The following is a 26,536-nucleotide window of genomic DNA, read 5'->3' as shown; positions in this document are numbered from 1 at the left end:
TGTTGCAATATTAGTAATATTTAACTAATATATTTTATATAATTATTATATTAATTTTTATTATTTTTTTATTTTTGTGTTTGATTTAAAGAATATTTAAAATTATCACGAAACTAATATTTCATTTTGTGACACGATTTTATCTTTTTTTTGTGTGTCAGAGATATTATTTTTAATATGCAACACTCTTATCCTGCTAGTATTATATATGGAATTATAGACTTAAGGAAATAAATGGGGATATAATACAAATAGGCATTAATGGAACATTTTATGCACGACGCAATAATTAAAATGGTTATCTCACAGTTTTTCATTTGCTCGCATGCATACATATAAAAAAAGATTATCGTCTGGGTACTTATTGATAGCCTCAGGTCAAAGGTCCATAAAGTATTTATCACTTTGAATTTAACCTTCTTCTTTTGTGATTGGAAACTCGACCACAAAAGTATTTCATTTGTCTTTATTGCAACTGTAGATTAACTCCATTATGAATTTTCCTCCACAACATATCGGCATTGTAAAAGATAATTTTAAATATTGTTTTGCACAGAGCAGCAGTTAATATATGCATAATGGTATGAAAAAAATTCTTTGTCCTAATCTAAAGTGAAACGAGAATGAGGTAGAATATTGAACTTTTGAATTATAAATAGATATTGTATTTTATTACTCGTTTAATTTTTTTTATACTAATAAAATTGACTAAATATCGGTTTTAATTACTGAGTCATTTAATATTGTGTATTAAAAAATTTTGGAACAAATTTTTAGTAAAAATCTTCATCATAAATTTAAATAAAACATTTGCTTTTGCAAACGATTTTAATATTTCTTGTCAGAGATATTTTTAATATGCGATATTTTGCAGAATAATTACGAATTATTTTGAAAATATATACCAGATATATTGCGAAATTTTATTTTATGAAACATGAAATGAATTTTCTCGAAGAATGGTTTCTTTTCTTATTTAACAGAGCTGCAAAAGATCTTGAGGAACGTCGCAGTCATTATGAACCATCTCTTCATCCAGGAGTGCCTGATGACATTGATCATAGTTTCAAGATCGAAGAAAATGATTTTGTGCCTCATTTTCAACGAGTCTCCATATCCGGCGAGGATACTTCTGGAGTGAGTTTCAGACTGTTGACTTGAGCTGATTTATATTTTTTAAATAAACACTTTATAATTTTCATAACTTTTTTCGAACGACAATCGTATTTATTATCATTTGTGTGTGTGTGTGTGTGTGTGTGTGTGTGTGTGTGTGTGCGCGTACGTGCGTGCGTGTGTGTGTGTATGTGTGTTGTGTGTGTGTGTGTGTGTGTGTGTGTATGTGTGAGGAGATAATTCAAAAATTATTTAATTAGCATTTAACATCATTTAATGTATCCTTATCATAATCCTTATTATAATTATATTAATTTGCCAAATGTATAATAATTAAATAAAAATTATGTAATTAAATTTACTAATGATAAAAATATAAAAAAAATTTATCTCTAAAAAATATTTTCTCAGAAATAATTATAAAATATTATTATCAAATAATTGACAAAATAGAAGTAACGACCTAGTAGAGATGTAATTTTATGGTTTCGCAGCTGTTATGCACAATATGATAAGTATTCCTTAGAGATTTTGTGTGAAATGGAAACCTTGAGAGTGCGGATTTGTGCGTGAAACCCTTGGTCACCTAGATGTGACTCCCCTTTTCTTCCTTTATCCTGTATCTACATTAATCTATAAAGAATGTCTTTAATCTCGATGACATGAAATATATTATCTTATAATCTTTTATCCAAAATATTTTAAATTTTAAGTCAAATTATATATATATTTTTTTACATTATTTTATTATATAATAGAGATTTTTATATGTCATAATGATTAATGAATATTTTATAATCAGGAAAATTATTAAAATATTGTCAATTCGAAAAATTATTTTCTTAGTTCATTTTTTATCCAATTTTATTATCTATATAAAACTTATACATAGGTACCTCTGGAAGATCTTCAAAGGGCCTCCAAGATGCTGGTACAAGCATTGGCGATACGCGAAAAATACATGAACAACTCTAAGCAGAGCTTCCCTACTATTACTTCTAGATTCTTGCGTAGTATCGATAAAAGACCACTCACTGTGGACGATGAAGTACATCACGACGATCGCAAGGCCATCGAAGGTATCTACCGTTAATTGAGAAGTGGCTCCAGTACCGAAGTCATAATGAAAATCCAATTCCATATCTACCTTAACCATATTCCCATTGGATATCCTTTCCTGATCGTGCCGTTGTCTACCAAAGAAACGTAACTGTAATCTCACAAAATATTTCAGTGCAATTAACATTAACGTTTAATGCTTCAAGCGCCGATGGCAATAACGACGTCAAGCTACCATACATGTATTGTGTAATTTTTTTTCTTTTTTTTTCGTCGCAGCGATGTATATCTAATCACGCGGCTCCTCGTGCGGAGCTTCATACAAAGCACAGCTTTAGTTTAGCGTGCCAAGCACTACACATTTTTAATATGAGTTAATAAAGAATATACGATATCAGTTTTATTACATATTTCTTAAGGGAAAGAGCTGCTGGATATTACGAAAGAAATCGGGGGCAGTCAATCCGACGCGGACATCGACGCGCTGATCAAAGACGTCTCTTGGACAGGTCTTCCTAGTACCTATTAATATCCTTACCTTGAATTTCCTGTTGCACGCTGTTTTTAATGATGATGTACTTGTTACTTCTTAAGAATCTCTTTACTATGCGCGAGATAGTTTTATCTCGGAATAAATCAAACAGCGCTGCGGCAACAAACAGTTGACGATACTTCTCTAATACAGACGATTAATTATTAACAGATCACCCGGTACATGCGCCTGCTTCTCGCGGCGATCCTTGGGAATGTGAATTTCCACCGGCGAAGAATTACAAGATCGTGCCAGTCAATGGCGTGTTCAACCTGTTCGCCAATGATGAGGACCTGGCCAATGGCAAACCGCTCCCGTATTCGTATCCGGATCTGGCGGCCTTCGTCCAGGACATGAACCTCCTCTGCGCTATGATCGCCGACGGACCTTTGAAATCTTTCTGTTACCGAAGACTAAGTTACCTATCCTCTAAGTATCAGCTGCATGTGCTGCTAAACGAGCTCAGGGAACTGGCGAGTCAAAAGGCCGTGCCGCATAGGGATTTCTACAATATTAGAAAAGTTTGTACACAAACAATTCGAATTCATATAAAGTACATCAAGATTGTAATTTGTAAGATCAATATTTATTGTAAAGTTAGAAACAGGATAATGCAATTTCAAAGTAGGAAATTAAAAAAGATTTTATATTTTTTTTATATAGTTATTTCAAGTTGAGTTTTTCTACTTATATCTCAGCACCGCATATAATTGAGTTGCGCTATTATATGATTTATTTTTCAGGTCGATACTCACATACATGCGGCTTCGTGTATGAATCAAAAGCATCTGCTTAGATTTATTAAAAAAACGTTGAAGAATCATGCTGATGAAGTGGTTACTTGTTCCAAAAACGATGAAACTATGACGCTCCGCGAAGTCTTTCAATCCATGAATTTGACTACCTACGATCTAAGCGTCGATATGTTGGACGTGCATGCAGTAAGTATTTTTCTGAAGATTTACAAGAGACATCGAGGAAGTTTCTAAAAAGTATTGCATTTTATTCTTTTTTCTTCGCAGGACAGAAATACGTTTCACAGATTTGACAAGTTCAACGCGAAGTACAATCCTATCGGCGAGAGCCGCTTGCGTGAGGTTTTCCTCAAAACCGACAACTATCTGAATGGCACATATTTTGCGCGGATAATCAAGGAGGTCGCAAGCGATCTTGAGGAGTCCAAGTATCAGAATGCAGAACTGCGTCTTTCGATCTATGGCAAGAGTCCAGAAGAATGGGATAAACTAGCTAAGTGGGCAATTCAGAGCGACGTCTATTCAGATAATGTGCGCTGGCTTATACAGATTCCTAGATTATAGTAAGTCTATCGTATGATATGCGCGGCACTTAGACTTGATAGATTTCTCATTGCATTTTATGCTATAGTGATATCTTTAAGCTGAATAAGCTTATGACGAACTTCCAAGAGATTATCAACAATATCTTCCTGCCACTTTTCGAAGTAACCAACGATCCCAATTCTCATCCGGAGCTGCATAAATTTCTCCAATACGTATGTTTTCATGTTATTTTTATTTCTAATTTCTAATTATTTCTAATTATTCGCTTTTATTATACTTTTCTAAATGTTTTACATGCTATGTAATCGTTATAGGTAATAGGCTTCGATTCTGTAGATGATGAAAGTAAGCCAGAAAATCCTCTTTTCGATAAGGATGTTTGTCCACCTGCAGAGTGGGACGATATAGAAAATCCGCCATACGGATATTACCAATATTACACTTACGCGAATATGACGGTTCTTAATCACTTTAGAGCGTACGTTGATTATCAAATTTTTTTATTTCATTTCGAGCAATTCTCTATTTATATATTTTGGATGAATATAATTCTGAATTCTTTTATAGAGAACAAGGCTTCAATACATTTGTCTTGAGACCTCATTGCGGTGAAGCAGGACCCATTCAACATCTTGTATGTGGCTATATGATGGCGGAGAACATTTCGCATGGTTTACTGCTCAGAAAAGTTCCTGTGCTTCAATATTTATATTACCTAGCGCAAATCGGCATCGCGATGTCGCCGCTCAGTAACAATTCGCTTTTTCTTAATTATCATCGTAATCCACTTCCAGAATACCTTGCTAGAGGATTATGTATAAGCTTGTCTACAGATGATCCTCTCCAGTTTCACTTTACTAAGGTAAAGGAGAAATTATTGTAGACAATCTAATAATGCATAGAGTAGAGAGATTTTTTTGTAATTTATAAAATTCGTTACTATACATACATAAATAATTATTGCTGTTTATTTAATATATCTCGTATAGTTAATGTATGATGTATTCATTATAGGAACCTCTGATGGAAGAATATAGTATTGCTGCGCAAGTGTGGAAACTCAGTTCGTGTGACATGTGCGAGCTAGCACGCAATTCCGTTCTTATGAGTGGTTTTCCACATAAGGTGAGTAATTATATCTGCTCTCCAATCTTTCGTGTATATAAAGAGTAACTAAGAGGTTTCGGATTTCTTTAAATTCTCTTATATTATTATAGTGATGGCACATTTCTCAATTTCATATACTTGCTTAACGCGTAGACGTGAAATTTCATGTGATTTAATTGTTTTATTTTGCAGAGTAAGCAGTACTGGTTGGGACCTAACTATACAAAAGAGGGAGTCGCTGGTAACGATATTACTCGAACCAACGTACCAGACATACGAGTGGCCTATCGATATGAAACCTTAGTTGACGAACTGTCCAATATCTTCAAGGTCGTGGAAAAACCTGAGTCACTTCCATTTTAATAATAATCGATTATTTGGATTTTATCAATCCGATGGAGATCGATTGAGGTGAAATGATATTCAAAGATTGACGAATTATGATTATTCATATGATTTATTCTTGTGATTCTGACTCTTTTATGCTAACTACAAAATATGTTTTGAAACATTACGAGAATTCGTAAGGAAATTATTTTTTTTTCTTATATAATTACTCTTTTTCTCTTCACACATCAAGAATATAAATCGAGGCTGAACAACATCGATCAAATTATATATTAGATGAAGTACAATACCAAATTATCTAAAATATGTATCACAGATTTTTCAACGTGAGAATGTGCTTAAAATCGATATCGCGTGACAAAAGTATGTATAATTCTACCTTGACTATAGATAGGTGAATGGCCAAATACGATTTCATGAGACCATTACATTTCTATGGAATCATTAAATTATGGAATCAGTTTCTAAATTGAATCCATAATTTATTATGGAAATCCGTATTTGTTGCTTAAACAAATTATGAACTTTATGTATGTATCGTTCATCTTTCATCTTGCACCTTTTTTAAAGACTTCAATCGCAAGAGTAAATCAATCAGAAATTATACATATACGTTGACCAATTTAATAATAACTATTAGAAGATATTTCTTCTAATTCATTGCAGAATTCGTATCAGTATACGTATTGTAACAAACTAGGCTAGAAACGAATATTACGTTTATTCACCTTGACGTTAAGCTCGTGATAAAATAAATCCGTTTTTCACATCTCGGCCGTGTACGGTGATAGCGATATATCTTTCTTGGATTTTAGTTTTATTTTCTTACATTTTTGTACATTTATATCTTAATCGTAAATAACGTTTGTTTCGGCGAGCATTCAGATAACTGGCTCGTATGCGGATAGTTAACTCGTGCCATTGTATATCCTTCTTTCTACAAATAGAGAGTGTAAATAGGAAATTATTTGATTAGATGTAACTAAGATATTTTACGAGCTTTACATGCGTGCCAAGGTATGATGCAACGATATAAATATATTTCTCGTTATTTTAACTTCGTGATTCTTTTTATCTTTTTTTGCATCTACCATTTTCCGAGAAAACTCTCTGAACAACGAGCCTAAAGGATTTAAATTAAGCGATATATACGATCATCTATAACACTTGAACACTGTGCCCTGTCGAATATCGAATTTAAATTAAATTGTTACTAGATAGAAAGATATATATTTATTGTAAAAAAAAATATATATATATATATATATATACTATAAAATGGAAATATATACTTGCATCGTTAAAACACAAAATTACGAAGTTTTTGATCACACCAACAATAGTCCAATTTATAGAGCATTAATAAACTGATCCATCCAATACATATATTTTTTTATCAAAAGAGAAAGAATGCATTTTCTTTTTATTCATTAATTGAATTATGAAAAATATTGAGGTAGACATTACATTTTGAAAATCTGCTATCATTTTACAAAAAACATATCTGTAAATTTATATACAATAATATGGAGCATTTTCGCTATCTATTCAAAACTATCACCACATTTATCAAAAAAATTTTTTTTATTTTATACATATTGAAATAACGCGACTACTATAAATACCTCGAATAATTCGTAGTCAATAGGAGATTATTTGCCTTATTCTTAAAATTAATGAATTATTCCACTTTTTTCTTGGGTAAGCTTTGTATAATCTTTGGTATTACTTCCGTAAAAATAATTGTGCCTACGAAGACTAGCAGCGTACCAATCCAATGATATATAGTAAATGGATTCTTGAAATAAACTATAGAGAATAATAATGACAGAAATTTTCGCAGCGTTATTACCAGAGTAACTGTGAGAGAGCTGCATTCCGTGGTTAATACGAATACAGAGCTGATGCACATGTATCTGAAAGTACAATTAAGGCGAATACTTTGAGTATGTGATATATTCGTCAGATATGTTGATATTATGCGTTGATATATACGCATGTATGTAATATAATATAGCTGTATTTAAAAAAGGATACTGCGTTAGAACATTTCCAATTAAATATACGATTAACGATGGCATATATACACCGATCACAGGCAACCTTAATGGTTCAGATGCGAGTGCGAAGTTCCAATGATCGTAAATATTAGGCGCTAGCGTTAGGAAGAACGGCAAGGGTAACAAGTGCTGTAAAAAAATTTCCATTATATCGTCAATTATCTTGACGTTGATTAATATTTAACGCAGGAAGAAATAAGACTTACTGTATAATACAAAGCTTCCCGCGCGTTTTTACCATACCGACTATGTAGTTCTTCTTGATAAATACCCATTCTAGCAGAAACGAATAAAGCGATCGTAAGTAATAATATGCCTAAAGCCCACCAGAAAAAGTCATCCCACGGTGTCGTAGCTACTTGCACATTTTTCTGCTGCAAGGATTTGATTTCCTTGCCACTAACAATTGTGCAGAGCGCTATTCCTGTGGTGATCATAAATACTGACAGGTACTTGCTAAATGTATATTTCTTATTTAAAATAATAATCCCCATAATCATGTTAGCTATAAGAGAACCCTGAAATAATACAATATACACTTACAATACAGGCTATTGTATCTCTCAGACAACATGTCCATAATACACATTTTTATAACGTCTTTAAGATATCTTTTAGACATACATGTTGTCTAGGTTGCTAATTAGAATACACACAGCATAATTTCTTCAAGAGACTGAGAATGTCTTTTGAACATTCAGAAAATATAGAGATATTTTTAAAGTTGATATTTATAATCTATTCTTATTTTAAAATTGCCTTAAGTAACGTTTTAAATATGTGATTATGACATCTAGACAATTTTAAATATAAAAACCGACTGTAATATCAGCCTATGATGTCTCTTGGAGGTCTATGCTATCTATATATATATGAGAATGAATTTACTTACAGCTCTAAATATCATGTGTAGCGGCATAGGAATATTAAAGTCAAATGCATAATTATTGCATACATTGGCGACAAAAAACATTGTGACCAGAATAAAGTAATCCTTTATGCCTATGTTTGGTTTGACAGTGCCGCACTTGGATGTGAATAGGAATCCCTCGATGGATATAAAAAGGAATTGTGAAAATGTAATGAGATTCCCACTGCCAGGATCATCTCTGAAATCAGAGTGATAAAAAAAAACTTGTCATTCAACGCATGATGTAAGAAAATCTTTCAATTCTCATTTGTTTTGTCATGACATTCACTTTACGTAACAGTACTATCTCCGGCTAAAGTATTATAGGCGGTAAGTGCTTTTTTTTAAGTTGTACCGAATTACAGATATTAAGTGAAAGAAGCGATAAGTTATCGTAAAAATTTTACTAGATAACATACAGTGCGCGGTTATGCAACACTTGGCCGGTTAGAATCATTGGTGTACTCACTTGACAAGCAGTTCCAGAAACACGACGTTGGTGCAACAACCGAGGAAGACGCAGAGCACCGCGACAGCCGCCCGCATCGTATTCGCTCTAAATCTATTTTTTCCTTTCTTGACTTCCTTCCTCGTTGATCGATCTCGCGGTCTAACCTATGAAGGTTATGAATCGCGTGTTGAATTCTCCAATGAGCGTCACGCAATTCATCGGCACACTAACCACTGCGGCCAGCGTTGGCGGTCGATCGCGAATTATCAGCGATGTAATAATGCAATGTATCGCGCAGTCGGATTATGCGCGCGATACCACGTGCATATGTATACAGTTATATATATATATATATACATCGAATGTCATGAACGTCACAATACCAGCTGTGCCTTAATATGTTAAATTGCGTTAGTTTTTGGAGCGCTCGATGGAGCATGCGTATTGCAACCAGGATTTGGTATATCTTTCAACAATCGTTGCTTATTCAATATATGTTTTTTCATTCAAGTGATATTCTCGTAAGTCTCTTTTTATTGAAAATACGTTTTTTTTTTTGCAATCTTGTTGAATTACGTCAGCAACGATGAGAAATTATATTAATTCACATCTCTCTAAAAAATTATATATATATATATGGATTTTTTCTTATTGCATTCTGGATTTTTTAATTTTTTTAGAGAGAGAGATTTGAATTAACAAATATAGTTATATTTTATATTATATTTTAGAATTGAAATAAAGTCGATTATATAAATTAATTAACGTTTAAACATTTTAAACGGTCATCTGTCATTATAAATATAACGATCGTGTATGTATTAATATAAGCGCACTTCAGCGCTTAAACGTAGTCCGTAATTAAAGCTATTATTTCATAAACTGGTGCTTAAAATAAAAATTTACAAATAACTTTTTTATTTAATTTTTTGAAAGCTCTCTTGTAATATTTTAAATTGTGAATTTTGGAACACCTTATATAGCATAGTTTTTCTAAAAAGTTTTTCTAAAAAGAATATTGTACAATTAATATCTCATACATGTGTGACTCATATTTTAATTTAATCATTTTTATATTTGTGTATATAAAATCTTTTATATTTGTGTATATTTTATATGCAGAATTATTAATTAAAGGAATAATATTTTATAAAATTATCATATATTCTGTAAAAATAGCGATATTGATATTAATAGCGGTATATTTATGACCTTGAAAAATTAATTTTTTTTGAAATATAATTTTTGTCTAAAAAATTTTCTTCTAAAATTTTAGGAAAGTTATTTTAGGAAAAAAATTTTAGGAAAGTTATATTTGAGTAGTTATATTTGAGATAAATTACAATGAGCAAAAAATGAACAAAAAACAAATTGTTATGTGATTTATGCTAAAATTATAAATATTATATAAATAATTGTAAGTCAAGACTAATATTTGTTCAAATTGTTTAAGTTGTTCTGCATAGAATGATAATGTTAATAATTTATACTTTGTCTAAGCTTATATTACAGATATTAAATTTAAATTATTACAAACACAATTGACTGATATCATTCACTCTATGCTTATCACATAAGGACACTAAAGAAAATTACTGACTTTGCAATTAAAGAAAATTTGATATGTTATTATATAACAAGATTGATCTTAGATAGATTATTTGTTCTTGAATATTATACATATATATATAGAGGTTGATAAATGTTTTATTGATTTTGTTAATAGAAGTACAGCAATACTATATGTCAAATGTTAAAACTTTTAAGAAATTTAGATTCGAAGGAAAAATTGTTATGTATTATTATTAAGGTCATTATTAATTATGTTTATTTTTGTGATTGTGGCTGTGTTATTCAAGATCATTGATTGAGCTCTTACAATATTTTGAGCAACGCTCCTATTAGTATTTTTTATCACATAAGGAATAGTATAATATATTCCTTATATGACAAAAAATATTAACAGAAACCGTCGCTCAAATTAATTTTATTTTTAATATATTCGATGTAAAAAAAATAGGGATGGAAAGTTAAAACTTTGTAAAAGTAATTAATTACCGTTACAAGTTATTGATTTTGAAAAGTAATTCGTTACAGTTACAATTACTGAAAAAAATAATTTTTATTTTTAAGTTATTTTCAAGGTTTTTTTTATTCGAATTTTCAGCAGAATGTCAAAAGTAAATGTAACATCGGTATCATTAGGGTTGCGTTCAAAAATCGTTACCCGACTGTCTCCGTATATCGTTTTGTTCTTATTGTTCACTTAAACAAAAGAATGATACATAGAATCACTTAGGCTGCATAACGCAGCCTAAGTCAATTAAAGAAAAAAACTTACATGTTTATATGTTATATACTTTTATTCAAAAAAATAAGAAATATAAATATGAAACAATAAACATGAATATAATTGTGAAATAGCTCACATATACAGTCAATGATAGGTAAAATATTCTTAAAATTTATCTAAATACAAATACATCTTAATTGCTAATATTTTGTAAAATATAATATTTAACAACGTATCGTTCTTACATTAGGACCTTTTCAATGTTAATATATAAACAAAACTATTATTACATGTTACATCTAAATATCCTTACTTTACATCATACGTTAAATCTTACACGCTTTAATTAAAAACTCTTAGGATTATTGTCAGAATTTATTTGCAATTTTCTAGAAAAATTCATACTTTCTAAGTATGTAGTGACAATAATTTATATATTATTTTTATATTTAAATATATTATAATTAAGTTATGATGAAAATAATATAAATTATTGCACTACATACTTAGAAAGTGCAAATGTTTCTAGAAAGTCGCAAATAAATTCTAGCAATAATCTTAAATATCAATAAAAATTATCATTAATTATTATTAAAATTAACAAAAATTAATTTTTAACATCAGTTTAAAAAAATTTTTTTAACATTAGTTTTTTTTTACATTAATTAAATTTCTTTCTTCTGATTGTAATCAAATGTTTCGAAGCATTTATAGCGCCAAATGAACATTACCGTACTGCATTGACAAATAAATTTGAAATATTATATATAAAGTAACTATAAAAATAATTATTAAATTATTAAATAGTTACTAGTTACTTAAAAGATATAACTAAGTTAAATTATAATTACAGATAGAAAAAAGTAACGAAGTTAAGTTACAGTAACTGAAAAAAAGTAACTGTAACTTCGTTAGTTATTTCTTATCCCTGAAAAAAAAATCATTTGGGCGTAGGAAGTTTTTATATTGATCCAACAAAGTATAATACATCATCACTAGTTTCCATAAACAGAAGTGGCATTCAATACTACGCTCGTGCAAATCGTTCTTTGAATCAATAAAAACGGTCGATGAGCGTCCCAGCATATCTACAGTCAGGCAATAATGATAAATCTAAGAAAAAAACAAAATTTGTAACTTTAATTATTTTTTAATTAAAGTCTTGTCTGGGAAGACAAGAATCTTTTTTAGTTATTATAACTTAATTTCGTTACTTTTTTTTCATCTGTAATTATAACTTAACTTAGTTATATCTTTTAGTAACTAGTAACTAATTTAATAATTACTTTTATAGTTACTTTATATATTTCAAACTTATCTGTCAAAAAATTTAGTGTGCGGCAGTGTCTACTTGGCGCTACAAATGCTTCGAAACATTTGTTTGATTACAGAAAAGAGAAATTTAATTAAGCACTAAGGAACTCTTTTCAGCATTGATTTTTTTCCGTAGTACGGAGAGAAAAGAAGAGAAGAATATTCGCAATGTTTTAACGCGGTGTAAGTTTAAGACGAAGTCCGTTTGCGTTGACTAACACCAATTCCGATATAAAACGCAATTCATCCTCTTTATCGAGAGCTTCCACATGGAAAGCTTTCAGCACAGATAAGATGGCTATTTTAACCACTAATGTGGCAAATTTCCAGCCGATGCAGTTGCGCGAGCCAGCGCTAAAGGGTATGAAAGCGTAAGGAGGTAATTTAGGACCATCGGGCAAGAATCGTTCCGGACGATAAATGTGCGGCTCTGGGAAGAAACGATCGTCACGGTGTAATAAATAAGAGTTGATGAGAACTGTTGAGCCTGGTGGAATTTGATTGCTCACTAAAAACAGGTAAAAGACATTTCGTGTAAATAAAAATTTTTTGTGTGCATTATACAATTGTTGATTGGACAATAACTATTTATCGCATTTTAAAGTTTTCTAACAATTACTTGATAAAATGCTTGGTACAACACTCTATTAATATTGATCAATGTGATGATCAATAATTGTAATAATTTTGATATTGATTAATATTGATTAATATAAAATGGTGTAATTGATATTTAAAATATTTTGGAAATTTTCAAATCTGTATCTGTCTAATTTTTTTAAATATCTCAGTAAGATCGTTCTTTACATACGTTGTACATACAATTTTCCACGTAATTTTTTATGCAATCTATTCGACAAATAATAGCGGCATTGACAAGTATTATTTATATTTATTTTCAAACAGTCCAACACTTCGACAATCATGCATTAATATGTGTTATTATATTTAAAAAATAATTTTAAAAATATTTGGACCAATTTACATTCTGCAACTTTTTCATCTGAAATATTTTTCTATAAAATTTATATTTTCCAAGTTATTCAGGGGTACCGACCTTTTTTCCTAATCCGATATAATTATTTTGATAGTCTAAAATTTCCAGATTTGTATTTAATTAGGATTCTCGTATAGAGAGTACTTTGGAAGCGGCAAAGTGGACAGCGCACTAGTCTGCAATGTTAGAAATCCGGCGGTATCAAAACAAAAAAATATTTTCATTATACTCGTATCCCCTCTCGGGAGACAATGACAAACCATCGAGAGTATCTTTGCGAAAAGAACTTCTCTAACAGACATCATTGTTCGAAATCGATGTTTAAACTGTGTAGATCCCATATGAACTGTGTATAACTAGCGTGCGCACCACAGGCATATGAGAGAAGTTCACGCTCGAACACGAATAGAGAGAGATTAGGTATTAGATTACTTACTTATTTCAATTGGTTTGTAAATTTGTCTTGCTATAAGTGGAGTCACAGGGTATAATCTCCATTGTTCCTTGATGCAAGCTTCCAACCATGTTAATTTGTGTATATTCTCCAATGTAATTTCATCCGTGTCCATCATCATATCATTGTATTCCTCTAAAATTTTTTGCTAAAAACAAGAAAGCACTACATTAAATTAATGTTAAAAAATATAGAAAAAGATGACACTTTCAATTAGATCTTCTGTATCTTCTTAATTAATTTTATAATTTAAGAAATACATCTAATGCAGACGAAATGTAAAAATACAAGTTCTTTAAGGTTGTTAAAAATGATATATATATAAAACAAAATAATATTATTTATTAGATTTCATCGTGTATTAGAATTAAGCATAGCAGTGATAATACAATACAGAAAGGAATCATACCTGGTATTCGGGGTTTCGTCCTAGCGCGTAAAGTGTCCATGATATGCTGGTGGCCAGCGTATCATGTCCAGCGTACATAAAAGTATTTACTTCTTCATAAATGTCTTCATCCGAAAGGATAGTGCCATTTTGTGATATTTGTAATAATAAATCTAGTAGGGCCTGTCTCTTTTTCTTTGAATTGTTGAAGTTGGCATCGCTTTTCCATTCGGCTTTTCTTTTTACAATTACCTGAAGATTAGATTGTTCTAAATATTATCGCGTATTATTTGCAATGACTAAATATTGCAAGTGGAATATGAGAGTGGAGTGGAATATGAGAGTGGAGAAGTATTATAAGTAAGTTTTCTTATTATTCTGATCTAACTTTCAAACATATGTTTGAAAAAGTCCAAAATTGAATTTATTATTGAATTTATTAGAAGGAAGTTAAAATATAATGATTTTCTTTATATAATATATGAGTATAATAAAATGAGAGCAACTGCACTGAAGAAAAGAGATATTTCTCTATTTTTCCATTCACGAACATGTGAGTCTAAATTTGAAACGAAAACTGACCTGAAATTTTAGTGATTAATTTAACACAAAATAGATAGTAATGAAATAGTTAATCTCTGTTATTTTTTGCAATAATGTTATTCGAAATCTCTCAAAAAACTGGGACAGCTATTGAAGATAGCCTGGCTTAGAAGATTTTAACTATCTGTGTTTAGAATGATCATTACCTTGCTGACAAATTCCTGTATAATTTGAATTGAATGATCGTGCTCTTTGCCTGACTTAGTTAACTTGAAAATTGAATCAAATGATAACCATACATTTGTGAAACGCATTTGCACAATAGATGCAACCCTAAAAGTTAGAAATAAATATTTTATTATATTTTTTAAAAATAAGATTCAAAATGTGTATATTGTATAAAATTGCATAAGAAAACCTGAATACAAAAACATAAAAAAAAAATCATTAACTTACTTATCTACAGCCTCGACGTAGTCAACTTTCAACTTTGTCAAGTTCTTTTGCGAGTTAAGTTTGTAACCCATCGCAGTATCTGCAATAAAATTGATAAAATTAAATTAAACTGTTAAAAATAATTAGTTATTATTATTAATTAAATTATTAAAATTAAATTTAAATAAAAAAATTTTTGTAATCTGTATGGAATATTCTAATATACAATATATACAATAAATACTGATAAATTTTGCATTAATTCCATTTATTTAATCAATGTACATAATATATGGATAAATAATTCAAAGCCGGAATTAAGATATAACGATGAGGAAGTCAGTTCATATAAAAAATTTTAAAGAGTGCAAAAATATGCATAAAATGATAGTTGATGGCAAAAATGGCAAAAATGAATATTTATATATTTTAATTTATTTGCTGCTAACAGGCGCGTTCGCTGTTGAGAGCTCGCTGTGCATAAGAAAATAAAATGTATATGTAAGGATAATAAAAATTTTCATAAAATAATTGTCAATTTTGCGATTATCAAAGCATAAAAAGTGTAATTTTAAATGAAGAAATCGATTTTCTAAGAATTTTTAGAAGAATTAATATTATTTATATATGTGTATAATATTATTTATATATATGCTATACACTTTTGAGTTTACTGTAATATATAATTTGGTAGTTGTTTTGTTCGTTTATAATATACACGCGCGTAATTTATATGTAAAGTACATATGTGTATGTGATTATATATATGTTCTTATTAAATTAATATTAATATATGTCACTTATTTTATTATTATTTTACATGCCGCACAAAACAATTTTTTGTTACTAAGAGATGCATTTTTTCTTTTGCCTCTGCATTGAAACATCTAATCCTGACTCTGAAATAATTACACAAGGACAAACTTCAGGTATTATAACATCAATGTTTTAATGATACTAAAATTCATCATTTGCGATCGTGTTCAAAATAATAATATGCAATATATCACATAAACATTAATGACAGTTAATAATATATGTCATTGACATGATAATTGATGTTATTCACATCGTGAACGGTGTAATGTAGATAACACACATATGAAATGTATTTATTCTATAATATATATATTTTAATAACGCTCTATCGATCATCATCGATATCATGGTGGAAGAAACTACCATGGTCGATACATTTGCGATCAATGAGTAAACGATCGAAACGATCGAACGAGGAATAATCGATCGCTTATCCCTTTTCTCACAGGAATTTTCATAATATTCATCAATACATTTCTTACAAAAAAATCTACTACCAATAGTAATCTAATATTAAGTCTACTGACCAATATCAACAAGACAGTACTTAAATATTTATTTTAAGCATTGAAGAATTTCTTCGGTATTTTTAGTATTCCAAATAAATAATTAATTACTACCTTTCAATAATAGATTGGCTAATATTAAATTGATAAAATTAGATTTCTGTAAGGAATATTATAAAGTTTAATTGACCAATAATTTATATTAGATATATGTCGTAAAATGATTAAATTTATTTAGATAAAAATATCCGCGTTGCTGTACAAGATAACAGAGCGAATAAAATGACTGGTTTAACTTCTCATGCAACAAAGCCTGAGATTTCTGAAAAGATTTTGAAAAGTAAAACACTATCGATGTCTCATATAATCGAGCTTGCGTATCCAAAGTGATTCATGATTCCAACACTGAAATATTTCCTATTAATTCCGTCTCACCAAGCGCGCTTAAAGCAATAAGTTAGTGATTTAAAATATTTAGATTATCACTATTATAATTTCTATTTGAATTTAATAAATCTTTGCAAAAATAATTTGTTAAAGATTCTGCAAAAAAAATTTATAAAATTAAAAATTCAGGTTGGAAAATAAATACATTTCGTGTGAAATACGAACGATTGTTAAAGTTTATTAACCTCACTAACAAATTATAAAATATTATTATGTGAAAAATTTATTGCAAACCGCAGCTACGCAGGATAATTGAATTATCGCAACCGCGAAAGGATCGATTTAATTAATATTTCAAGTTATCGAGACATAAGACACAGATACATCGATTATGCAATCTGAGAATCTGTGGTCGAATGGTTTGTCGAAGTTGAAGCAAATGGATCATTTTGATGTCAAGGAGAAATTATTTAATTCACCGAAAAAAGATAAATTGGATATGACGAAGTTACTGCACGAATCTTTACAGTATAATAACATGGAAAAAACAGTTTTGTTGAAGTATTTAAAAATTTAGTTAGATATAGAAAGAAAAAATATAGAAGATTTTCAGATTTGTATCTAGCTAAATTTTTAGAATACTTCAGCAAATCATTCTTCCTGTTTTGAAAGTTTTGCTGATAACGTAATATTGATAATGTAATGTTCGTTTGTTATTATAAGACAATTATGAACATATGAAGTGTTAGTGATGATATTAATAGCATGAAAGAGACGCAAAAGATGTGTGTCTGCAATTATCTACTAACAAATGAATGAATAAATTGTAGTGTTCGAGTATTTTAATCGGAGCAGCTGAAGGCCATCATTTAGCGCATCGTTTGTATCGAACTCCTTCGTTCGCATTAATATTTATATCACATATTTTTTTCTCAATTATATCATTGTTTTTCAAACATCATTCACGCAATAAGAATGCCCCAGATGAATTTGTGCCGAATAAAAACAAATCTCGTTTCTATCAATTATTCGAAGGAGGATAAATATGTCCTTTCAAGATCTCACAGAAATCTCCTTGAACCTTCAAAAATTTAATTGCTGGATTATTGTTAATAACTAATGAGGCAATTCGTTTCAGCTTGATGTGCTCGATTATGACGAAAAAGATTAAAAAGATAATAAATCAAAAGTGCCGGAGAAAATGGTAGTCACTATGTTATCTTAGTAATACGGACAGAAGCGTCGTTGTTGTCGGGATGGACTGAAAGAAGAGATCTCAATTTAGCATCGCTCGTGAATCGCGCGAATCCCAACATTGCAAATTCTCAAAGATAACGAAAGAAGTTCGTATAATTAACGATATTGGAATTTAAATTTAATGTATCCTGATACATATTTTCAATAGAATTTTTTATGTGTTCTGTTTAATTGATGTTATATTGAAAAATGAGTACACAAACAGTTTCTTTTAACACAATTATATCATAATCGAATATTTTAATAAAGTTCTAATAATGCCGAAAACGTCATGACTTATTAGAAAATAATTGTTTCGTAATAAAATAATTGTATTCCTAATAAATCGGTTAACATTTTTATATAATTTTTTCCATATTATTTTTCCATATTATTTTTATATAATTAGTTCCAAAATTATTTATAGGATAGGATTATCATGCTAGAGATGGTTAATATATGGCGCAATCTATCATAGAAGAGGGGTTAGAGGATTCAACCTCTTTCAAATTTTTTTATTCTTAATAAACAATTTTTTATTCTTATAAACAATATAATTTTTTATTTTTTAGTATTATATGTGTTATATGTAAATTTTATTATTATATAAAATTTTTTTTTATATTACGATTATGTAACTTCTGGAATTTCCGTTAGGCAAATCTTTGACTAGTATATGTATAAAAAATTATTACAATTGTTTTTAAACCGAAAAATTGAATATGAGCTGAGATATTAATGAGTATTCCACAACTACATATTTATAATAATTGTATTAGTTTATACTTTCTTTAAGAAAAAAAATAGAAGTCATAATTAGAAAACCTAATATTTTTCTTTTAAAATCAGAAATGAGAAGGAGACACTCTAAGCTTTGAAATATTCAAAAAAAAAAAATAAATATTAATGCAAAAAATTACTGTTTATATGATAACAAAATTGATAAAAAAATTCTCCGAAAAAAATCCTGAATATGTCCATGATATCACCATCGTTATTAAATTACATTTAACGAAGCCATCTCTTTGATAAAGAATAGATACTATAAAAGGAAAATATCTTCTGTGGAGTTGCTACATTTCTATATCTATAAACTTAATGAAATCCGCGTCTATTGAACTCACCACATATAATATCAAGAGCGACGCGTTTCGCAAACGGAACAATGTTAAACCATTTGTCTACTTCTTTTTCAAGGCAGGAAATTAGAACATTCGTCTCTTCTTTTATAGTTTTTAAATACGTCTCCAGGAGGCCGCTATGGAAGGTGGGCGTCAGCAGCTTCCTGCGAACGTGCCATTTCTCACCTGAAAAAAAGATCACAATTTTTATTGCGGCTGTAAATTTATTTATTGTATCCGCGCTAGTATTGAAAATGAAGAATTCTCACAGTGTCTCTAGGAGCATCGTGAAATAAATGTAGATTTTTTGCTCCCGATTTTTTATGTTTTTCTCTATAAAAAAGATAATCGAAATTATCGAATGTCAAAATAACTAATCATACAAGTATTCAACAAATGCAAGTACATATACTTTTGCAATTATACATATATTCTTTATTGAAGATATATAAATCGAAAAAGAAAAAGTGTCTCACCAGTGTCCTGAGTTCCTTTACTATAAGAAAAATCCGCGTAAAAATTACGATTCTCTTTTCTCTAAATAATCTAAAATTTTAGATCGTTCGCTGTTTGGAAAATACGCAAGAATTAAAGAAATAACATTGGTTTAATGTAGTTCAAACCATATTTTGTATTGATATCCAAAATTTAAAAAAAATGAGAAATTGACACGTTGGTGCTATAAAGTGCAAAAATCAAGATGAAAAATGTTATTTATATTAAATCAACGGTCATGTTAACAGTGTTAATATCATAATAAATACAAATGCGATAAACAGAAGTTCGGGAGGTATCTCGAAATATTACTTTATCACATTCGCGATGTATCATGACCTCCTTTGCTACTAAAAATAACATCCATTCAAAAAGAATGAACGTTTTAATCCTGAGATAATATTGAAATTAATGCCGTACAGTATACTAATCAAATAATACATCTGTTCTGCGGAAATTTGAAATGATGTATAATTATTTTAGTTATTGCTCAAAGTCCGAAGTTTTTTACGTATAATTTCTGTTACATACTCGCGTAATTGATAACTTTTTGCGTGTAAATAATAAAAATAGAATAAAGGAAATATTCCTGAGAATAAAATAATTATAAAAGAGATGATATTCGCAAATTAATCTAATCACAATTTCACAAAAATACTTTATTCTATTTTTGTGAAATTGTATGACAAGGTCAGACAGTCTGAATGATTAGATTAATTTTATACAATTTCACAAAAATAGAATAAAGGAAATATTACTAATCGTTATCTTACTTAAGGTAAGATAACGATCAGAAATATTTTCTTTATTCTATTTTTGTGAAATTGTATGATAAGATCAGACAGTCTGAATGATTAGATTAATTTGCCAATATCATCTCTTTTATAATTATTTTATTCTCGAGGCAACGTAATATCATTAAATCAAATTTAATTGATTTTGCAAGCAAATGATTTTTATATTTCTTGTTGTATTTTATTGTTGTCAATGCTCCTACATTGAAAAGTGTAATAACTTAGATAGCGGAGGCCAAGGTTGAAACACGGGTAGATTGTAATAGAGTTTGTAAAAAAAAAAAAAAAACAAGATAATGTAAGAATTGAACGAGACGACTGTCGGCCTAACGCAATTGCAATTGTGCTATGACAATCATTGCTCTGGGAGCTTTCTCAGAAGAGACACAGATGACACAGTTCGATCTTTTAAGAAACTCTCTAATAAGAGTCGCGATACGAACCGATTTAAGCCGATTTTTAAATAATCATAAAAAGTGATAAAAGGCAAGTAAGTAAAAATAGATTACGCATGAGTAAAAGTACTTCACGTACCTTTTATCACTTTTACATTATTTACTAACTATCAGAGGATAGTTTTGTCCATTTTTACAATTGTTTTAAAGCGATCTCATCATTTCATTTTATTTTAAAGGCAATTTTCCAAATTGCCTTTATTTATAAATGGCACGTAATAAAATTAACATTTTTCTCATTTCTTCATTTCTTACTTCTGATGTGACGATTTAATACGGCTGTGATGACTATTCAGGAGATTTATAAAAGTAGATTTATAAAAAAGCAAAAAATTAAACTGTATCTGTTAGATACAAAGAAAACCAATTGGTTTTCCATGAAGATAAAAAAGAAACTAGTCCAATATTGCATAACATATATGTGTATTTATTTTAATTTACTATCATCTGAAGTATGAAAACTGTCTTACGATATCATATTATTTGATTTTGAAATTCTTTTATCACAGAAATCAAGAGGCCGACGCTAATTAGTTAATAATAATGGCGCTAATAAAGTTTATCTAAACTTAAATCGGACAGAAATTCGATTCAATATTACAACATTGTTGCGGTATTGTGCTTATAGATAAAATTTATTATCAGTTACGAGAGACACAGTTCTCCAAATACTACACGTGTGTTCATTGGACATTGAGCACATGCCAATGATTTCTAAAAAAAATTGTATTTCCACATTTTTTATTTAAAGGTAAAGTAAATAAAATATACAAATGTAATATTCTTTCGATCTTAAATCTTCAAGTATTAAATCACTTTTTTCGATGGCAATAATTAATTTTTGCTGCGTAATCTTTGATGAAAATAAAAATCGGAACATAAATCAAGTGTAAGAGAAAAGTAACAAAAATGTAAAAAAAAATGTAACAAAATAAACGATTTTTCAAAGGGATCAAAATTGAGACTTCGGTGTTTACGCTTTTTTTATATTTTATTATTGAAATTTTTGTCTTCTATAAGCTTCATTTACTTGTGTTACTCTCTTCGACTTACGCTTCAATTTTACATTTTCGCCAGAGACGCGACTTTAATTTGTGATTCACTTACCAGAACTGGTTACCAGTCCCGTACCTAACCAAGGCTTCAAGTATTGGTACTCTAGACTTTTATCAATATGTACGCTGCTGCTGAGTAGAGGTTGCACTGATTCTACTCGATAAAGAAAGATGAAAGGCCGCATGCCAACCCAGACCAGATAAATATCACCAAACTTGTTAGCCCATTTTATTAACTTCTGAAAGAATCCTGAAATAGACAAATCCAACAAATAATAGACAAATACGTAAAATTATCCTAATCTGGAGACACAGTAGTGTCTTAGCGCTAAGCAAGCGCAGCGTCATAGCACGAGATCGTGTTCCTTTACGTGACGAGTTGCGACAGATTGAATTTATCTCAATAACTAAATTGAGTTCAGTTTTATATACATATTATATATTCAAAGCAGTTTTGAATAATTGCTAAAAGCGGAAACCAAAAATTCAAATAATAAGATTTTTTTATACTTATAGATTTTCTCTATTTATATCCAATAAATGCTGTCACATAATTGACAATTACACAAAATGACAGTATTTTGGCGATTTACGTATATATAAAAAGCTCAAAGCCGAGCTCAACTTTAGTTGAAGGTTGAAAATAGCAATATTTAGTCATTATAATTTCAATAATTATTATCTTTTCCAAATTTTATTTTTATCAATGCACATTAATGTTCTCGAAGATCAAAATAAAAAATTGCGGACAAAAATCTATTAATATTTTTATTTATTTTTATTTACTTTTATTTTTATTTACTTTTTTGTCCTTGTCTATTGTTCGCAGTCAGTTAATTTAAAATTTCTATAATAAGAGTTAAGACAAATTGCTTTCATATACAATTAAATTAACGTATGTATATAGCCAATGCACATTGATATATGTATATACCAATAGTGTATTGGTTAATAATGTAATATATATATTATTTGTTGTTATACAATCAATCAAAAGTTATTTCTCACTTTCTTAACTTATTACAAGAGATCCGTCGATTTATGCGATTTAATTTTTGACGGAATCATGTCAAACTGACGAGATTAATCTGTTATAATACTGCCCTACAAAATTCTACTCGTCATGTTCGGACAGCTTTGTGTTAGCATCGTAACAGAGTCTTTATGTAATTCGCCGATGTACTTTAAAGATCATGAGGATGACTCTTCATGCTCAATAATATTCTTATACAACTTTAGAATTGATTCATTGAGATTTTCTCTACACCGATTATTGCGTAAAAATATTATAAAATTAATTAATAATTATTATTATTCTAAATTAATAATATAATATATATATTATATATTTATATATGTATATATATGTGTGTACAATATAATAAATAATTTTATTTTTAAACTGGCTTGCGTGATTTCTGAATAAAATTGGTATCACAGTAAGGAATAAAAAAAAAATAGACAAAATATCAAGAAGATTAAAATGATTAAAAACGACTTCATTTTTTTACATCGAAAAATTATCTTTTTTTAACACATTAATATATTTTACAACATAATATATTTTCAAGAGGACACGCTTGTGGAGAAAACTTTTCATAGATAAATTTCAAAATTCTTCTTTATCAGAGTAAGTATTTAATACTCATCGAATGCACATGTCGCTTGTTATTGCATTTATGACGATTTCCACGAGGATCATCTTCAATCATTCTTGCGGTCACCGACCTGCGATGTCGTGCAGAAATAGACCTTTTACGACTTCATGTCTGACCAATCATCGCGCCATTATCGCAACTCTAGATTTGCTCTTATTGATATAAATCGCGACTTTTGCGAGAATAAGAAGTATTAAGAACGAAGACGAAAAAACGAAAAAGGAAACTAATATGATTATAATGCAAGAATATATTGCGATATGAGAAGAGAAAAAACTGGATAAGAGAAAAAAAAAATAAAGAGAGAAAGAAATATCAATTTAGAACAATTCTGATAAAAAATAAACAACAAAATAAATCTAGAACAGGATATTTGATAAATACAGCATATGTGACTGCACAAAAAGAAAATGTTGAACTCGAAATAATATACTAGCTTCAGCTTATCGCTATCTGCAGGATAGTACGTATAATTAAAAAACAAACTTTGGAGTGTTTTAATTACATCTCATTAAATACTAAAAAGACTGCATTATAAGATTTTCTTCGGTTGATAAACTGAAGACCGTTCTATTAGTTTTCTAGGAGAATTGTAGAAAGATGCAATTGTCATTGATGTCATGCATTCTCGAAGCGTCTTAAATCTTATATTATATGAAAGCTGAAATAAATTTGTAAATAAAACATATCATTCCAGAGTTCATTTTTAATATGCGTTACTAATGAGTTGATAAACACAAAACTTTTTTATTACTCCGTAGTAAATAAAGTAGTATTTTATAAATAAAATATCTTTTTATAAATAAAAATAAAAAAACTAATAAAGAAAGAGATAGAAGCAGACAAAGGATATGGTCAACGCAAAGGGGATGCTACAAATGCTTTGAAGCAATTTTTGATTGATCAATTTGTAAAATTCTTTTTTCTAATTGATCAACCAAATGCTTCAAAGCATTTGTAGTGATACTTTGATCGCAGCGAAAGAGAGGGAAAAAGAGAACAGAAAAAAAAGAGGACAGATAGAGAATCAAGAACGGGACGATGGAGGAAGAGAGAAATCGCACTCCACGTGCAACGAGTTGACGGCCGACAGGCTGACCGGACGTTGACCGATTGAAAATGGACAGTGTGTACCGCACGTGGACGACGAGTGCAAAAAAACAAAAGAGACAGAAGTAGAGAAAGGAAGAAGAAGTTAGAGAAAAAGACAGATAAAGAGAGAGAAAAACATTGCTCTGGGAAAGAGCGGAAGATGCTATCGAAGACCTTGACGTGCGAGACGCCAAGCGTCCTTCAGGAGTGGAAGACTCTTCGATGACCTATTTTAGCTTCCTCTTCCCCCTCCCCCCTCCGCCCCAGCTCATCATTCCCTTCCCATTGTCATCGTAAAGATACGTCGCGAAATTGAACAAAGAATAAGTATATAATATAATATGCGAGATACATTGTACATATTCCACATGTGCTAAATAAATAATCACATTACACATAAGATTTTTTGAACGAAAAATGAATGTCAATTTATAATTTATACTTTAAATGAGTTTCGTTTACTAATGCATTTAAGAGTTTTCTTATCTTTTTCTTTAAAGTTGCTCCATCTAATTATTATTATAATTATTGTTGTATGTTCCACATGCATTTTCATAATAAGAACTGCACACGTTGAAATTTAAATCAAGATAAATGAAATAATTGAAATTTAAATCAACAAGTTTAACATTCGGAAGTAATTATTTTTTTTCGTTGTTATTTGATAAAGTTGCCTGGTTAATTTTTTCAGCTGTTATTCAAGAATTTTAATTTCAATTTATTGCTTCCTGGAAGCGATGAGCAAAAAATAAAATCAGAAAAAAAAACTTCGAAAGAAATCTCGTAGATACTTATGTTAAAGCAAATAAGTTAATTAACATATGTGCTATATAATCTTGTTTTGCGTGATGAAAAAATAATGATTCATTCGATGATAGTTTTTTTAACAGGATACATCTCCGCGTGAAATGTTGCTACCGCACGTTATTCGCGCTTGTGTCTTTTGAGTCAATAATGCTTGTAATGCTTTGATTATTGCGATTTATTTATCATAGCGGCACACGAAATGAAAGAGAGAGAGAGAGAGAGAGAGAGAGAGGCGTTCAGATTCTATTCTCCTCCTCTCGCAGACGAGGACGTCTGGCCGAAGTCTGGCACGAAATTATTTATCCCCGACAGGCCGAATAGTCTGAATCTCGCGCCGGGCGTTTTATCTCTTCCGTTTCTTTTCTTTTTAAGCGAAACCCTACTGCCGATGCTTTCTCTTTTTATCCTCTCTCCTTTTCTCGCAAAACGAGAAGGATACGTAACACCATACAAAATCGTATGCAATTACGCGCCGTTATTCAAACTGCTTGAGCGACCTCGACCTGCTTTTTCTTCTTCTCCTCTTTCTTCTTCGCCTTCATTTCTTTATGCCAGGCGGCTATCATTGGTGGACCGAGATAGCTCACCAAGCACATTTCTCTCTTTTCTTCGTTTTTCATCATGCGCGCATGTCTTTACGTGAAAGTTTTATTTCGTCTTACATTGCAGTAATCAATTTAATTGTTTTGCCGTTTTTATCAATATAGTTTAATTTTAATCTTGGTTCACAACTAACTTCATTTTTTTTCTAAGTCTATGAATTAGGAAAAGATAAAGAGTAAGTTGAACCGAATTAATCTACA

The 26,536-nt window shown here is 29.8% G+C and overlaps 3 protein-coding genes across 19 annotated transcripts in view; 1 reads left to right on the top strand and 2 right to left on the bottom strand.

The window, feature by feature from the left end:
- LOC108692854 (AMP deaminase 2) overlaps window positions 1-6,504 on the top strand; it is a 34,082-nt gene extending 27,578 nt beyond the window's left edge. For 10 of the 15 annotated variants that reach the window (XM_018201360.1, XM_018201361.1, XM_018201371.1 and 7 more), the window contains exons 4-14: window positions 984-1,137; window positions 2,009-2,195; window positions 2,595-2,693; window positions 2,879-3,228; window positions 3,451-3,648; window positions 3,730-4,025; window positions 4,094-4,220; window positions 4,323-4,486; window positions 4,576-4,870; window positions 5,023-5,133; window positions 5,308-6,504. In XM_018201360.1, the coding sequence (XP_018056849.1) occupies window positions 984-1,137; window positions 2,009-2,195; window positions 2,595-2,693; window positions 2,879-3,228; window positions 3,451-3,648; window positions 3,730-4,025; window positions 4,094-4,220; window positions 4,323-4,486; window positions 4,576-4,870; window positions 5,023-5,133; window positions 5,308-5,478 (2,152 nt within the window). In that variant the 3' untranslated portion in view covers window positions 5,479-6,504. The remainder of the gene's footprint in view (window positions 1-983; window positions 1,138-2,008; window positions 2,196-2,594; window positions 2,694-2,878; window positions 3,229-3,450; window positions 3,649-3,729; window positions 4,026-4,093; window positions 4,221-4,322; window positions 4,487-4,575; window positions 4,871-5,022; window positions 5,134-5,307) is intronic. The other 5 variants (XM_018201362.1, XM_018201373.1, XM_018201368.1 and 2 more) reach the window with 2 other exon arrangements.
- A 592-nt stretch (window positions 6,505-7,096) lies between these two features.
- On the bottom strand, window positions 7,097-9,243 carry LOC108692926 (UDP-xylose and UDP-N-acetylglucosamine transporter). The gene is made up of 5 exons (XM_018201504.1): window positions 8,903-9,243; window positions 8,416-8,632; window positions 7,730-8,041; window positions 7,501-7,652; window positions 7,097-7,379 (listed from the first exon to the last, which is right to left on the bottom strand). The coding sequence occupies exons 1-5, from the start codon at window positions 8,977-8,979 to the stop codon at window positions 7,145-7,147; spliced, it is 993 nt and encodes a 330-aa protein (XP_018056993.1). The 5' UTR covers window positions 8,980-9,243; the 3' UTR covers window positions 7,097-7,144.
- A 3,274-nt stretch (window positions 9,244-12,517) lies between these two features.
- The window catches only part of LOC108692861 (cytochrome P450 4c3-like), a 20,567-nt gene continuing 6,548 nt past the window's right edge, over window positions 12,518-26,536 (bottom strand). For all 3 annotated transcript variants that reach the window (XM_018201384.1, XM_018201387.1, XM_018201385.1), the window contains exons 3-9: window positions 22,229-22,426; window positions 19,381-19,563; window positions 15,330-15,408; window positions 15,080-15,206; window positions 14,352-14,582; window positions 13,925-14,090; window positions 12,518-12,999 (exon numbers count right to left, since the gene is read on the bottom strand). In XM_018201384.1, the coding sequence (XP_018056873.1) occupies window positions 12,665-12,999; window positions 13,925-14,090; window positions 14,352-14,582; window positions 15,080-15,206; window positions 15,330-15,408; window positions 19,381-19,563; window positions 22,229-22,426 (1,319 nt within the window). In that variant the 3' untranslated portion in view covers window positions 12,518-12,664. The remainder of the gene's footprint in view (window positions 13,000-13,924; window positions 14,091-14,351; window positions 14,583-15,079; window positions 15,207-15,329; window positions 15,409-19,380; window positions 19,564-22,228; window positions 22,427-26,536) is intronic.

The sequence above is a fragment of the Atta colombica genome, unplaced genomic scaffold (assembly GCF_001594045.1).
Source record: "Atta colombica isolate Treedump-2 unplaced genomic scaffold, Acol1.0 scaffold83, whole genome shotgun sequence".
NCBI lineage: Eukaryota > Metazoa > Arthropoda > Insecta > Hymenoptera > Formicidae > Atta > Atta colombica.
This window is presented reverse-complemented; position numbering and strand designations above follow the sequence as displayed.